At 35.9% G+C, this 16,225-nt stretch overlaps 1 protein-coding gene across 1 annotated transcript; it reads left to right on the top strand.

The window, feature by feature from the left end:
• The first annotated feature begins 204 nt into the window (after positions 1–204).
• LOC108362280 (kunitz/BPTI-like toxin) lies at positions 205–6,007 on the top strand. The gene is made up of 2 exons (XM_017615201.1): positions 205–673; positions 5,457–6,007. The coding sequence occupies exons 1-2, from the start codon at positions 580–582 to the stop codon at positions 5,636–5,638; spliced, it is 276 nt and encodes a 91-aa protein (XP_017470690.1). The 5' UTR covers positions 205–579; the 3' UTR covers positions 5,639–6,007.
• The last annotated feature ends 10,218 nt before the right edge of the window (positions 6,008–16,225 follow it).

Genomic DNA, 16,225 nt, shown 5'->3' with positions numbered 1-16,225 from the left:
CAAAATGTTCAAATTTTCGAAAGCACACTTAACGAAAAATTCCAATTTTCCTTATTACTTGTATGTACTTAAGATACGTTCTCGGAATGTGTGCTATATCCATCCACTTTGCACCATATGTCCGACAACAACAACAATAACAGCGCCATAGCGTTTGTATAAAAGCGGAAGACAGCCGCTTGGACGCCTCAGTTGGCGGTCAGATTTTGCGGTTCGTGGTGTTGCAATTAACTGAACAGACAAAAGTTCGAGATTTTCAATTATCCAAGTTAAAAAAAAAAAAAAACAAATATAAAATATTTTAAATACTAAGCAAGTGTGCAGTGCATTTAGCCAAATTCTGCTATCGCGGTTGTCTGCCGGTCATCAGTTCGCGCCCTCGTTAGTCGCGTTTGCGTCGCGGAGCCTTGCTGATTGCATTTGTTTTTTTTTTTTTTTTTGCTTACCACTTGGCGCTTCTTTTGTCGGCACCGCTGTTCCCTGATCGCTGATCATCGCAGCGCTGCTCCATATCATTACTCACGCCTGACGTCTGGCGATTTGGAACAAACACAAACAGAGACAGAAAGAAAGCAAGACATGCGTTCAACAGCGATCGCATTTGTCATTTGCGTGGCGTTGGCCATGTCCACAATGACGCAGGCGGAACACAATGCACATTGCAAGGAACTGAGTAAGCAAATGGTCATTAATTTGATTTGTCGAATTCGGCGAAGTGCTGTCATTATTACTCTGTCTGATGGGCGAAGTGAATTGACAATTTTGTAAATTTTAAAAAGTGAACGCATGTAAACGATAAAATTCAATTTGGAGGAACAAAGAACTATTAAAATTTCTGAAACCGTATATTATTCATCTGCGGTGGAAATAGAGTATAAAAATCGGGAATAATTCCCACATGAGCGATGATTTGAGGCGAAGTTTTGAATATTTTTTATCTAGATTTCTAAATTTTTAAAACTGTATGTCCCAATTTTAGTTTATGTATGAATAAGCAACAAAAAGCGCAAGACCGTTTGCGAAAAAAAAATAAGAAAAGTCAACGCCAGTTTTCCTAAATTTCCTTATTTATATGAAAAAAACCGCAAAAGCCGTCAGCAAAAAAAAAATTTTAAATCAATGCAATTTTTTAGCCGCTCCAAACTTGCACCTGCTTTACTAAATTTCATAAGCCTGTTAAGTGCATACCCAGAAAAATTCCTAAAATTCTGGGTAAAAAGCTGGAAATTTAGATGAAAATTTGTGAAATTTTTTTAAATTATGTATAACTACAGATATGTGTAAATATCAGCAAATAGTTATTTATAACAAAACTAACGGTTTAAATCACTAATTTACTTACTAAAATTGAGAAAATCAGGAAATTTCTAGTGCAACTGGCATAAAATCCACATTTTATTAATATATATATATATATTATTATATAACTACTGGAGCGGCCAGACCTAAAGCTTGGGTCTTTTCGGACGTTTATCTGTAGGTTCTGAGGAATAAAATGACAGTTATTAAACAAATGTGCCGGATACCAATTCCGGATACCGGTAAAATAAAAGCCGGATTCGGACATCCGATCGGATATCCGGTAGACTGCTGCCCTTAATAAATTTCGCAATGTTGTTATACGTATCAGGTTGTTTTTTTTTTTTTTTTTGTTTAGCGACATGCTTATGATCAGATTATCTGAGAATATGGTTTAAGAATAAATTTCTCCTCTGAAATTCAAGTTTTAAAAAATCCTGTATTAAAAAGAAAACTTCTCCGTCCGGAACCCTGATGGTAAAAAAGGCAAAAGATAAACCACATTGATATCCAAGCTTTTCTCAAGTGGATAACTCAGATTATTTGGCGTACAAAAAAATTTACGCTTTTGTTCTAAAATGGATTGGTTCTCCAATTGAGGTAGACTTAAAAATCAATATTGGAGACTGGACTATATATTGGATCGCCGCTTGACCTCCAACCCATATGTTTGTTGGGTCGAGCAACGAGTTGAATTACATATACATATGAAAAAGGCGGAACTCTAGTGCAAGCTGTTATTGAACAGCGAGTTCACCAAGATATTTGGCAATGCTATAAGGAAACCGCCAAACGGTTCTGATTCTTCTTTACTTTTTATTCTTAAACAACTTCGGCCAACTTGTCATAGATGCACTTTTAGAAATTTTCTCAAAGTAAACCACCATAGTTTCTCAACTGCTCTGATGATTTTTAATATCTCATATCTAACTAGTTTGTTCTCAATAATTTCTGCAAATATTTCTTCCTTTAAGTATAAAATCCATGTGAACTAAGCACACAAAATCTAATTTAAACCTGTCCGTTTAGACTTTCCTGAGACAATTACCACAAAATGTTTTAACTTAAAAATATATACTGTTTATAGTTGTGTTTTGAATAAATATGTATAAACATATTAAGTTCTTCCTCGTTGTGAATATCCATTAAAACCTATGGCTTTTTGCCCAGATGCATCTTTGGCACACTTCGCCCTGTATAGTTAGTTATTGGTGGAATTGTATTGGGTAAAAAGGGTGCCCCAAAATGTATGCATATTACATACATAAGTAGAAATAAACGTTCTTTAGTTTTAATTTTTTATTCAAAATTTTTTATTATTTGGAATCCTTTGCGGTACTTAATTTTTTTTTTTAACCCGAAACTATAAAGGCCTTAACATTCTTTTAATCTTGGTTAATTTTTAATCAAAAATTTTAGCTATTTCCAAGCTTGCGTAAATTTTGTGACACCCTTTATTTATGTGGATTGTTTTTCGCTTACATACTTAGATATATTTACTCGGCATTTTTCGTTGGCAATTGCGCATCTGTCAGAATTTCTGAAACTGTGTCAAGAACATAATTGGAAAGTGATGAGAATTTATTTTAATATAATGAAAAAAGCCGTCATCTCTATCAGGCAGCCTAAAATGCTTTCTCTTATTTATTATAAATGCTTTATGATAGGTTCCAGATAGTTTTATTGCAAATGCACGCGGATATTTAATGTGGAAACTGGGTTGGTAATAAAAGTTTTATTTTAATAGTTCAAGGCAAGAAATATTTAAATATTGATATATATTTTACTGCAGTTATAAAAATGTAAAGAAATTTCAAGTCACAAAGACCATTATTGCTGCTAAATGTTTGCCAAATTACCTTAGTTCAAAATCAAAATTTGGTTGGCTTTTGAGTAGAATTACAGATATTTTTAATTTTTTTATTTTTTGAAAGGATTTACTTGGCAGTTTACCAATTGGGGTCACCACTGAACTGGAACCACGTTTTTTTGATAGCGAAAATGGAAAACGCAGCATACTAGTAGTCTAAGCGTTAGAAGTTAAAGCTAATATATTGGAGAACACTATACCTGCTCATTAGACTTCCTTCGCTAGACTTCAGCAGGAATCGATGTGCAAACTCAGCAACGCTAACCACTGAGCTAAATCAATCCAGTAAACTTTTGTTGCTTATATATCACCTCGTTCAACCTATTCGTATCAAGTGCTTCTTGACAGGGTGGTTGTTATTGTGAATTCTATACATTAATTATAATTTTTGAAAAGTGTTCATTCTTAACGTTATTAACCATCCGCTGTAGTGCTCATGTCATAATTCCTTGTGGCTTTTAAACGCGATACCTTCATAAAAGACTAAAAAAAAAATTCAAAACTTTTTATCGGAGTTCCACTGTATAAATAGTATTATTTAAATTTGTTCAATAGAATGGACTACCATTGAGATAGGCTACCCAAAAAAGTGTTATAAGTTTTCTTACCAAAAATAAAAAATAAAAAAAATATATGAAACCCCTTTTTTAAAATTAGACGAAAACTAGTAAATATTTTAATAGATAAAGGCGCAAAGTAGAAGATAATATTTTTTATTTGAAAAAGCGGAGGGTTCAGAAGTTATAAGTAACCTATTTTCATGTTGTACCCGAAGACACCTTCCCTCAGTTTTTTCGGGTGAACACCGTGTTTTTTTTTTTTTTTTGTAGCACTGTTAAGAGTTTTTCATAAAAATCCTTTAAAAACGACCATAACTTTACACTTTTTAGAAAAAGCCCTATTCAATAAGAAGAGTTAAGAAACTATGATTTTTTTTTAATTCGAGTCGAGTTCAAATTTCAGTCCCTTTTCATTTGATACCACACTTGTTTAATTTGGATAAGCGATTTTTTTTTATTATTAGGAAAGGATTTTTATTTCGAGCTTAAAAAATATTTGACTAAGTTTTTTTATTTTTTAACAGTTATTTTCGGTCCCAGATTTCTTCTGCCCTCTCCTTCCTGCATCGTATGCCCTCATAAGTTTCAGTTGATTGACCAGACCCCGACTTTGTGTATGTGACTTCCAAATCTCCAATCTGTTAGAATTCCTAATTTGCTGGTTGGGCGGTTAATAAACTTGTCATGTCTTTAAGCCCAAATAGCTTCTATGCCAGGAACTGCCCAAAGACTTGGCATCAGTACTTGTGTCTAATTGCTCTTTCTTCCCTACTGTGATGATGTGTGGTCCTATAGCTGCAGTACTCGTGGCAAGCATTTCTACCTCTTGGTTGCTCTCTTTGCCGTTGTGGCTCGAAACTCAGAGGAGGAAGATTCAGCTATTTGCCTCTTATTTAGGCACTTAGGGCCGTTTGCACCATGTCTAGTTAATTCTAACTCCCAGTTAAACATCTTTATCGACGTTATCGACACCCATCATATAACATGTGATCGATAAAGCAGTTAACGTGCTTAACTGAAGGATTTACCTCCAGTTAGCGTTAACTAGACATGGTGCAAACGGCCCTAAGTCTCGCCACGCACTCAGGTTCTAATTAATATTTGAATGTTTTCCAAAGCTCTTTCTCCACCAGGGAAGTCACACAGAACAAAAGAAAAAGATTATTGTGCAAGGCGATCTGTGAAACCCAAAATTATATTTGTTGAAACATTTTTGTTCTGACTTGATCGTATTCTAGAATAAATAAAAAGTTAAGTGTAAAATAACTAAAATTTTCCTAAGAGGTAGTTCTCACCGTGGAAATTATCATTACAGACATGACTTAAAATGACTTTTGCCGTGGAAAAATGGCCCACTGCGACAGTTTTAGCTTATCTATTTTGAGCTGGCATAATAAATGAAAGCCACCAACATTAAACAAATAAACAGTTAATATAATTTTATGATACACACCCAGAATACTAATACAATGCATTAATTTTTAATTGCCTAACATAAAATGAAAAATTATCCTTGTCAGTCATTCAGGCATAAATCAAATAAGTAATTGCTATTCTCTCACAGAAAGGAGAGTTTCTTTCGCTTAACAGCAATGAAAGGCAAGGACACAGCATTAATAAATATTAATAAATACTGAAATCACTGTGATTGCAAAATAAGCATTTTAATTGGTAAATATTAATTAACATTACTCTCCTCTCCTTTGCCTCATTTTTCTCCCGCACAGATCAAGTGAATTGCTATATGGGTCAGAACGAAGGCTATTTCTGCAACAAAAACCAGCACTCCACCACACAGACGCGCTGGTTTTTCGATAAAGGAGTTTGCAAAAAATTCAACTACAAAGGCTGCTATGGCAATCGGAATCGTTTTTGCACAAAGGAAGCCTGCGAGCGGCGCTGCCTGTGATAAGTACAGTGGGAAGAAGGCGAGCGGAATTTTATCGAAAGGGAAGCAACCAACAGCCACTTTACCATGGACGGCTTCTTTGATATGATATGCTTTCACTAATATAAAATAAAACAAAAACAACATCAATAATATAATTTAAGGAAATATTCTAGCTAAGAAAAACTGACCGCAGTGCCAATAAAACTGGAAAATATGTATTTTCAATTGAAGTGATGCAGAAATTTGTGATCGATTTAATTGGCAAACTGTAAAACAAAAATTGTGTAGAGACTAAGATTTTATATATATATTTAGTGTTGGCGCTTATGTATATGAATGTATATACATATGTATGTAGTAATGTTAGTATGTAAAAATATTTTGAAAATAAATTTAGCGAGCATTTAATGGATTTGAGTGCATTCGTCATTTTTTCCTTCTATTTATTTGCTGTGCAGGCAATTTGTGCAACCGTTCAAGCTCCTTAGTAAGCAATATTAATGCAAAAACAAAAGAAGCAAAAACATTACTCAACAAAAACATTGCATTAGCGTCGTCGGTTAGAAGCATTTAGCTAACACCGCAACCCACCTTCGCTAACCTGTCCCTAAATACCTAAATGCTTGTCTTCCAACAATTTTCATTTGTAAATCGATTGGCGACATTATTCCTGTCGGATACCAAAAATAGTTGCGCACAAAAACATCGCGATGTGTGCGTGTGTGTGTGTGTGTGTGTGTGTGTGTGCCTGTGTATGGTAGGTACACATTTTAAAACTGTCATCGTGATCTGCTACTTTCTCGTTAAGCTATTTATACTACGCCACCACTTGAGTCGCATCGCACCCGCTCCACCCCCTACCGTTATTCATCGCTCGATGTCGCAGCTTTGATATGCAAAATTTCGACGTTTTATGCGGTTGACATTTTTGGTCCTCAACTGTCACTCTGGCAACATTGTACCACGCTATCAAAGTGAGATATCATATATCACATCAATGATTTGGTGTTAAGTAGGATGCTCGCAGCGTTGGAGAGGGTATACTGGGTGCTGGTTTAGAACGAAAACATTTGTGGTGATATTCCTGCTATTTGGATGGAAATATGTCTGGCATGCCCACCAGGTGTTTGGAAGGCATTCATTGACGTCAAAGTGAAGACGCGTTGCTATATATTGCTATGTATTAGAAACTAGTCATTATTTCTAAATTAATAGTAGAAAATGTATATTTCTGGGAAAAGCTAATTTCCTTCTATTTCTTGTTAGACGCTGTAAACTACAAAGTAATATTGGCCGAGTAAAATAAAGCATGCCAGTCGTTTGTCTTTGATGTCATTTGACGACAAGTGAAGTCAAGTTCTTCTCCATCGCAGAGGAAGTCTTCGTCTTTCCCTGCTTTGTGCACGACTTTGATATCGTGTTGGCATAGCGCTCGTAGATGCGCTACAAGCATTGATAGAAGAGATCTTTGGGCTCACCTTATTCCTACCTTGGGAATATTGTTATAAAAAGTTCCCCATATTCGTAATCAAGCCATTTGGATTATTTCGAATTGAATGTTGGTTTTTTCGTGGGATCTTTAACCCAGCACACAACCAGACACTTGGGCAATGTTTGTTGAGTACGCTGCACTTGCAGCCGTACCTAGTCGTAAATAGGCAAGCGAGACTTCAGTTGACCCCTAAAGCTGCTTCTATTTATAACGTGACCCAATCTATAGATGTGTAGGATAACGAGTCTTGCACGTGGATTGCTTTAAGTTGCCACGTCTCCCGAGTTAAAAAAGATGCCGTAGATGCTAAGAGGGGAGTAAATTGTTAAAAGGAATATCACACTTTGAGAGCAGCTTACGCAGCAGAGACTGTAACACGGAACATATTGAAGATGATTCTGTAAATAAAAAAAAAATGGAAAAGAGGACAATGAAATTTGGCTTACGTCGAAGATGTAGCTACACATGCATATGACCAATTCCTTTCGGTTATTCGGGTGAAATATCTTGGAGTTGCCCTGGATCACAGAATTTTTTTGGAGGCTTGGCATTGAGGAGCAAGCAAGGAAAGACTCGTTTAACTTTTATGCAGCCAAAAAATGCTAACCAACTGATAAAGTTGGAAGTCAAAATTTATACAATGATATTATGTACAAGACTCTAGATCGGCCATATGAATGTCTGGTGACCAGCTCCAACCAAGATTACGTTCTTAAAAACTTTGCGGAATTCAGACTTCAGGTTCTGTTAACAAGACGAGTGAACTGAGATCCTGAGAAAAGGAGGCTCTGAATGTTTCAGCTTGATGTTATAAGAACCGAATATTTTTATCGAAGGTTATTGAAAACAAAGTCCACCCAGACATAACGATATCTTAAATAGACTCCCATCTGGTATAAAAGCACTGCTTATCGACTACATCTATCCAAAGATCTGGACCAACTATTCACAAGCTGCAGTGGGTGTAATCGGTGAGAAACCAAATACTTGGATGGCATGGCTCTTTTTCCAGATGGACCAAAGAAGGGTAGATTCATTGAGCATCTCAATCCGAAGCCATTTATAGCCTACCATAGAGCACAAGCTTTTTCAGGAGGCCATAAGAAACACATTCCTAAATCACAGTTTTATATTTTCTATAAGAGCCAGACGGCACGGCAGGCGCTCTTCTCTTCCTCGGTTAAGTCGCAACTTACAGAGGACTTGGCCACAACGTCTGATCAATTCGATATATATGGAAATAATGCAACGTACGAATTAGCGGGGCGAAACTCAGCGCAACATGTGTCCCACGCTGTAGACATGGGTGCTTCGGGTTTTTCCCTGTTGTTCTACTACTAGTAGAGCTAAAGTCACTTATGCAACCAATCATGCCTGTAGAATTGCGCAATATTTCAAAGTAATGCCTGTCTGTTTAACAAACTGAGATTCTTCAAAGTTGCCAATTCGATGTAGGTTTGTACGAGTTTGTGGTTTCAAAATAGCTAAGATTTGACAATGTCTTGTCACCAGGATGACAAAGCAATCTGACCAACCGAGCAAGAATTTACCCAGAAAAGCACGAAAAATTGTTTCATAAAAATTCAGAATTTCAACCTGGCCACATTTTTTATCCCTTGCCAACATATCACATCTTGAAAGAGAGCTCCCTGTAATTTCATGCCATATCGCTCTCGAAATTACTCACTAGGAACGATTATATTGCAAGAAACGCACGTAGTACATAATTTTATGCTAAGTAGAACGGCGAGGACGTCCGCTGTGGCTGAGTACTTATAGGTGCGTACTGCTACTTCGCCGGAGCTGGGTTCGATCCCTGAGCCGGTCAGCAACTAAATTAGAAAAAGTGTTTTTCTAACAGACCGCCTCGGCAGGGAATGACAAACCTGCGAGTGTAAATCTCACATGAAAAAGTTTCGCATAAAAACCCATTTGCCATTCGGAGGCGGCGTAAAAATGTAAGATCACTCCTTTTGTATAAAAAACGAACGCCACAAATCGGAAGAGAAGTTCAGCCAAATATCTAGCAAAAGTGTAAGCGCCAAAATATTTGTATTATTGGAATGACAGAGTCAAAGACCGATATGAACAAACGTAGAAGATACATATGTACATCCACGCACCAACGCACATTTCCATTATTCATACATCATTTAAAGAACTTAACAAAGGCGCTCGCCACTTCCGCGCACTTAGTGACACATAAGCTAACTACCCTGCAGTGAAAAGCCAAACCAGTCGGTAAAAATACCACTTCATTAACTAGTATGAGCCAAAGCCTGTCGAGGCCTGTCAGATCGACAATTGCGAATCACTTATCAGCAACGCCTACCATTTCATTATCAAAGCAAAAATAAAAAACGCAATTAATGTATTTTCATACAAATGTCGGCCGTAGTGTGGATGTAGTCTACCACTTCTGGTCCTCAGATCGCTTATCGAATCCATTGAGTTAAATCAATGAAAGTTAATGTAAATTATTTCAAATTTAAATATAAAGTACAAATTTGTAAATCTAATAAAACTTGAGAAAAAAAATCAAATAATTTTATGGTAAAGTTACCATAAAATTACACTGAAATTCCAAAACCAAAAGATTTTTCTTTTTAAAACAATTTTATTTAAAAGTTGTATTAAATTTTCTACAAAAAAATACCTTGAAAAGAGAAAAAAATTTCGGATACTGAGCATCGATTCTCGGATCTCGGGAATGTCACGCTAGTGCTTAAGCTCTGTCGGCCATCGCGACTATTGAAGCGCCGCAAGCGAAATGAACTATCCCGTTAATTAGTATGTATACGAGTACTATTACTTCTACTAGTAGGTAGGTGCTGATGCAGGAGCGGACAATTGAAATCTCGTGTGACACCGCCATGTTTTAAAAACATCTGTCGCTAACATTGAAAAGGGATAGAATTTGAACTAGTTGGGCTGAAACGCAAACTGGTAGCATTCTGCATAGTTCACAACAATTAGAAGCTTTCCCTGCAGAGTAATTTTTTTCTTTTACCTAAACACACAAATAAGTGTAAAGCGCAAATGTCTCTTGCGAAACAATTATTACCCCTTCTTATATTACGTGCCAATTTATCTACTACTCGGTTACATGAAACAAAATTTGAAAACATGCATAAGTACGAATATTTAAGTACATATGTACATTAGACCGTATCAAGATGTATGCATCAAAAAAAGTTAAATTTGTTTCAATCGATTTTTAACTCTCACTAGGAGAGCATTTCAAGAAAATGATTTTTTCGGCACCCTGTAAAAACAGATAATTTGGTTTTTTAAATGTTCGGGCTAGTTTTGGGCAAATGAGCGTAAGTACTAAATTTATGGCCAAGAGAGTACCACATACTCTCTCAACCCTCTGGATCAATTCTGAAATTTCTGAAGCATCTAGGGCTTAGGTTAGGTACTGTGATGAGCTGAGGGAGCAATAGACCTACCTAGTTGTATTCAAGTATCTATCAATTTTTCTAAGTACGCGATCGCAAAAACCCACTTTCGGGCCCGAAACTAAGACCTCAACCAGCCAACGACATAATGCCGTAGGCCATGTCAGCTGACACGACCTATCCCATAAGATTCTCGTGTTAACGAAAACTCACCACCGCATGACGATGACGTTTTTGCTCTCTCTATCAACGGCAATTTCATGTTGATACGGAAGGGCTCTAAACGTCAAATCGCACAAAATTATAAGTTTAAGATTTGAGCGGCAGCAAACACAATAACGTTGGACTAATGGTTCACTTGATATTTTCTCACTTGTCAAAACATCTATGTACATATGCACATATTTATTAGCTAAAATTTTAATGATTAAAATTTTTAATCTTTTTCTGGCAGTTTGACAGTTTTCACAAACTCGTCCGGAGTAATAGTGCGACCGCCAACGGGCTAGTGAGAAGCAAATATTACTCGCTCAAAGTGGCTCTCAACAGCCCGAGAACCAACAAAAGAAACACAAATTGGGCTCGTTCGTGCATCTGCGGGCGAGCAAATAAACAGATTTACTGTGTTCGTCCCAGTTTAAGGAATGCAAAAGTTGGCAACCCTGCTAAACAATCATATTAAATTAAGCAGGTACATTTTTCGATTATTTACTTGTGGCATTTATGTATGTACATTTGTAAAATTCAATATTTCATGCCAATTTTCGCATTTTACAAACTTTTCAATTTTGCCAATTTCGTAATGGCTGTTGTTATTGTATAGGTACTATGCTGACAGTTTTGCGTGGGCGCCAGCGACGATGACGATGACGGTGTCGTTGACTAGCCGCCCAACATGCTTCATTCGCTTGACAGTTGCTGAATTTTTCATTAAAATTTTCCAATCTCGCCTATTAGTGGGTGACAAAATTCTAGTAATGTTGTTGTTGTTGCTATTGAATACAATAATTTTGCACTTTGTTTTTGCGGTTTTTGCACAAATTTTCCATCATATATTTAGTGGGTATTATCATAACAGAGAGCTTTATTATTTAGTTATTTTGTTTAGTGGTTTTTGTGGTTATTTCAAAATATGTAAATAAATACATTTATATGTGTGGGCTGTTATGGAATCGAGCCACAATAAGCGCATCAAAACACTCTGGAAACATGTTTGGTTTTACAAATGTAAGAGTCTCAAGTATAATTGAGTATTAACTTGTTGAAAACGTTGCAATATACACTTGTGGGCAGCTGATTAAGGCAAGTGATATTTTGACTAGTTCTGGCTATTTTTCTTATGTTTATTTAATGTTTATATATATTTTTTTTATAAAAGCCTAGCACATTACATAACCAACGCCATATAAATCTACATTTCAAACTCCAAAAATTTTAAACTTTTTATTCAGAGTTTTTAGACAAATTTTGGATATGCAGTTTTATAGCTAATAAAATTTAGTGGGTTAAAGTGCAAATTCCAAAACGCTAGAAAATCGCGCTGGCTTTTGATAATTTGTTTTGCTAACGGTGCTAGGCATTTTCTCCCATACAAAAAAAAAATTGTCGAGCTTCTTTATATGGAAGAAAATGCACAGCACCGTCAGCAAAAAAATTATTAAAAATCAACGCGATTTTCTAGCACGATTTTCTAGCGAAATTTCCACTTTAAATTTAATAAGCTACAAAATGCATACCGAAAATTTTTCTATGCGATTGTATTTTTTTTTTTGAATTTATAAAGCAAATCGAATTTCCCAAAGATAGGTTAGATATCGAGCCCTAACCGCCAAAATAACGTAAGCGACATTTTTTTCAAAATTTTCTTTTTGATGCAGAAATATTCCTAGAGCATTTAGATGCATTTCTGCATCAAAAAGAAAATTTTGAAAAAACTGTCGCTTACGTTATTTTGGCGGTTAGGGCTCGATATGCAGAATCTGTCGATTTGTTACGTCCAGAATGTACGAATATATGTAAATATGCATGTATGTAAAAATGATTTGATTTCAGTTAATCCAATGCCAAATTTTCCATTTTTTCTGTTCCATTTCTCGACTTTGCATATCCACTCACCTGTCGATGAGCAAACACAGCAAGAATTTCAAAAGTGCCAAGCAAGTTCTTTGAAAAAAAAAAAAACAAAATGCAAGATAAAAACCGGCGCGAAAATTGAGTTTCCAAGTGAGTAGTTCATCAGATCTGACGGCCAACAAGCACTGCTGCCGGTGAGTGCAAAATTTTGACAGCCTAATCGACGCAGACGAAAGGCTGTCAGGGCAGCTATGCTCACACATCAACAAACCGATACGATCCCTGCAGGAAAAACGTAATTTGGGTTTTAGCCCAGTATACCTGCGCCTCGCAGATACTTTCGCCGCGATGCACAGTGGTATTTCCGCAGAAAAGAATAAATTTTTTTGAATATGCAATTTTTATATTTCAGTGGTTTGACCTAACAAAGTGATATTTGAATAAGAAAATTTCGTATAAATTTTGTACGAAATTCGCAGTTTTATGCAAAATAAAAGCAACAAAAGTCAGATGAATTTTATTCTATTAAAATTTGTTAAAATATTTGTTCAATTAAGCAATGGGTTTTTCTATTAATGTTTGCTTTTATTGTTTTTGTTGTAGGTTCATATGAAAATATAGCACTTACTAGACAAAATAGTGAAAACATCGGGACAATCGACAAAATATCTCAATAAATATAAGCAGACAAAAATTAAACTTTATAAATGCTAACTTTAACACTTTTGATGGACAAAAACTACGTTTCCTTCGTCTCCTTAGCTATCTTACAATAAAAAAATTAACGACTAGAATATTTTCTATTAATTTCTGAAAAAAAAACTATCCTCGTATTTGCGACAATTAACGTAACGTCGTGTAATAATTATGCGATATGGTATTTTTAAAGCATTTTGAGGTTAAGTTTGTATGGTAGGTGTGTGTTAAAATAAACCGATTACTCCCATTTTTGGGATGCTTAGTTACAACATTATTACCAATATATGGACGAGTTTTCGGAGTGATATTTTCATCGGTCCGCTTTTTAAGGTCTTTTTAAGGCATGTTTGAGGTTAGGTTTATATGGGTGGGGTATGCTTTGCAATGAACCGATTACGCCCAATTTTTGACACACGTTAACACATAACGTTATTAGAAATAGTTGGACAAAATTTCGTAGTCATATATTCATTTGTATGCTTTTTAGGGATTTTAATGCAGTTTTGAGGTTAAGTTTGTATGGGAGGTATGTTTTAAAATAAATCGATCACGCGAATTTTTAATATTTTTTTTATGTCCATATATTTTACATAGGGAAAATTTATGTTCTACGCCGATTCCTTCCAATTCTTTCAAAAAAATGTGTGGGACTATACCACTGTGCGATGCGCAGACCATCTCATAGCGTGTTTCGTCGCCTCTTGCCACCAGCAGAACTACTGGGATAAGACAAAATAAAAATGCTAATAAACTACCTCCGCACATACTTAAGGCAGTTTCGAGTTCGTTCAGAATCCAATAGAACGGCACTAGTTGGATAATAAAGGTTTGCCCTACAGGGATAACTCAGCCGCTTGCGCGCTAAAAAGGCAGCGAAGTGGACAAACAACGCGCGCGTATGTATGTATGTATGTGTTTCTATGGCAGTGAGTTGGTTATTTTCAGGCAAATGCAAATCGTTTGTCGATTTTTGATCAAACAAAACAAAACAAATTAGACACGCGATTGACAGACATTAATTGAGCGCGCAAGAAGAAGAGCATAACAGCTAGAAGTAACAAAGAATGAGCAAAGTGTGAAAAAACCGACCAGTGTGATGTAGAGCTGTCAAACTATCGATAGTCAAGTCTATCGATGTCTTAAGGGTGACTATCGACACATTTCATATGCTTTTCAAAATCCATTTATTTTTCGTTATCTTGCTTTTATAAATTCGTTTATTTTAGCGGCTCACGGTTGCATATTAGCATCGAGAAATATTGCTAGAAATTCGCCGTGTAAACAGTCAAAAAGCGATTTCAGAAATTTTCCCTGCAATTTGTCTTTCGGAAATAAAAAAATTTCCTTCGCAAGACATTTCGCAAGCAAGGTGCCATTGCTCATGCAAGTGCTTTTTAAAATTACTCAATTCGACAGTCTTTTGAAATATATTGCATTCCCACATCTGAAACGCTCTTAAGACGGCAATGTAACCTCTGCTATTTCCACGCTTAAAACAAAAAAATGGCACTTTTAGAAATAATGCCAAGAACCAACTAAACAGATCATCCAGCGCGGCAATCTTGTATTTGTAATTACATTTGAGAACAAATAATAATAGTTAATAACGTCATTTTTTCATCGGTTGTCTCATTCACACACATGGTTTCATTCTCTTTTATTCACTGCAAAAAAAAATACTTTTTTATCGCACTCCGTCCTGGGTAATCATTATTCGTTCGTTCATGAAATAATGCTGCCAAATTTTGTTCTCTTTGAACCAATACGTACAAATGTCAAAAGCGCTAGGAAAGAGAATACACTATTACTGAAACGATACTAAAACTATCGATAGTTATTTCAAGTAACCAGACTATCGCTACTACCGATAGTATCGTCGATAGTTTGACAGCCCTAGTGTGATGAGTAGCCTACAAAAGTACATACATACTTCTTACATATCTAGTATATACAGAATAGTTAGTACAAATCGATTCCAATAGGAGCAGTCATAATTTTAAAGGGTTAGGGACTTATATTTGAATGTATGCATTTTGGACCTGTAAGGTCTCCACAAAATCCCAAAAGGCTCCAACCTAGAAAAATTGTACGAAAAAGTTCCATGATTATCATGAAAAATCCCAGAGGCAAAGGCATTTCATTGCAGTGGCAATGTCCAAAATACAAAATGCAAACATAAGCGGTTGTTTTCTGCTCAAAAAAATTTTGCAAAATGATCGGTAGATATTTCTTGGCCCAAATAATGAAAGTCAAAGAATTGAAAGTTGCGAAGAAATACGAAATGAGGGGGGATTCTAATGGTGTCTCGAATTGCATTCTTTGATATCAACTCCTTCAGCGAACCTAAGGAAAGTTTTGGGTATCACATTTTAGACGTTCTTCAGTTTTCCGAACGGGGTGTCCTCTAAGTATTTCACTCCAGTTCTTGGTAGCGATGGATTTAATAAGTACATAGAGGAAATTCTGAGGCTCCCACTTGCGCCCGTTTCTTGCTTTCGTCAGTAATTAAATCTTAAATACAGTGACCATTGGCCATGGCTATTGGTTTGAAATCGTTCCAAGCAAAGCTCTTACAGCTTTCGTTTATTTTTCACATAATCTTCGCGGTTTTACACGTAAGTACATAGTTCAACTTTTCGGCTGCTTCTAAACAGATGGCCATCACCAGTCGAAGGAGCAGTTCGATCAAAATATTTTCAAAGCACAGCAAGAATTTGTAGGAGAAGTATATATTTTTTTCATTACCTTGTCATTCCCATTCTTTGAGGGAGTGTCTATTCATAATTTGGTAGTGCCTCCCGTATCAGCAATATTGGAAGTGTTCGGCAATGCCAGTGTCAGCAGAGTCGCGCGAGTTTTTATTCCAATAATATGCCATTCCATTTCATGTGCATTTATGTATGTACAGACTTGCCTAAGTAGGTCGCAGTTGTTTTACGT

Source organism: Rhagoletis zephyria, unplaced genomic scaffold, assembly GCF_001687245.7.
Source record: "Rhagoletis zephyria isolate East Lansing unplaced genomic scaffold, Rhagoletis_zephyria_1.1 Rzeph_scaffold_00975, whole genome shotgun sequence".
In the NCBI taxonomy this organism is placed as follows: domain Eukaryota; kingdom Metazoa; phylum Arthropoda; class Insecta; order Diptera; family Tephritidae; genus Rhagoletis; species Rhagoletis zephyria.
This window is presented reverse-complemented; position numbering and strand designations above follow the sequence as displayed.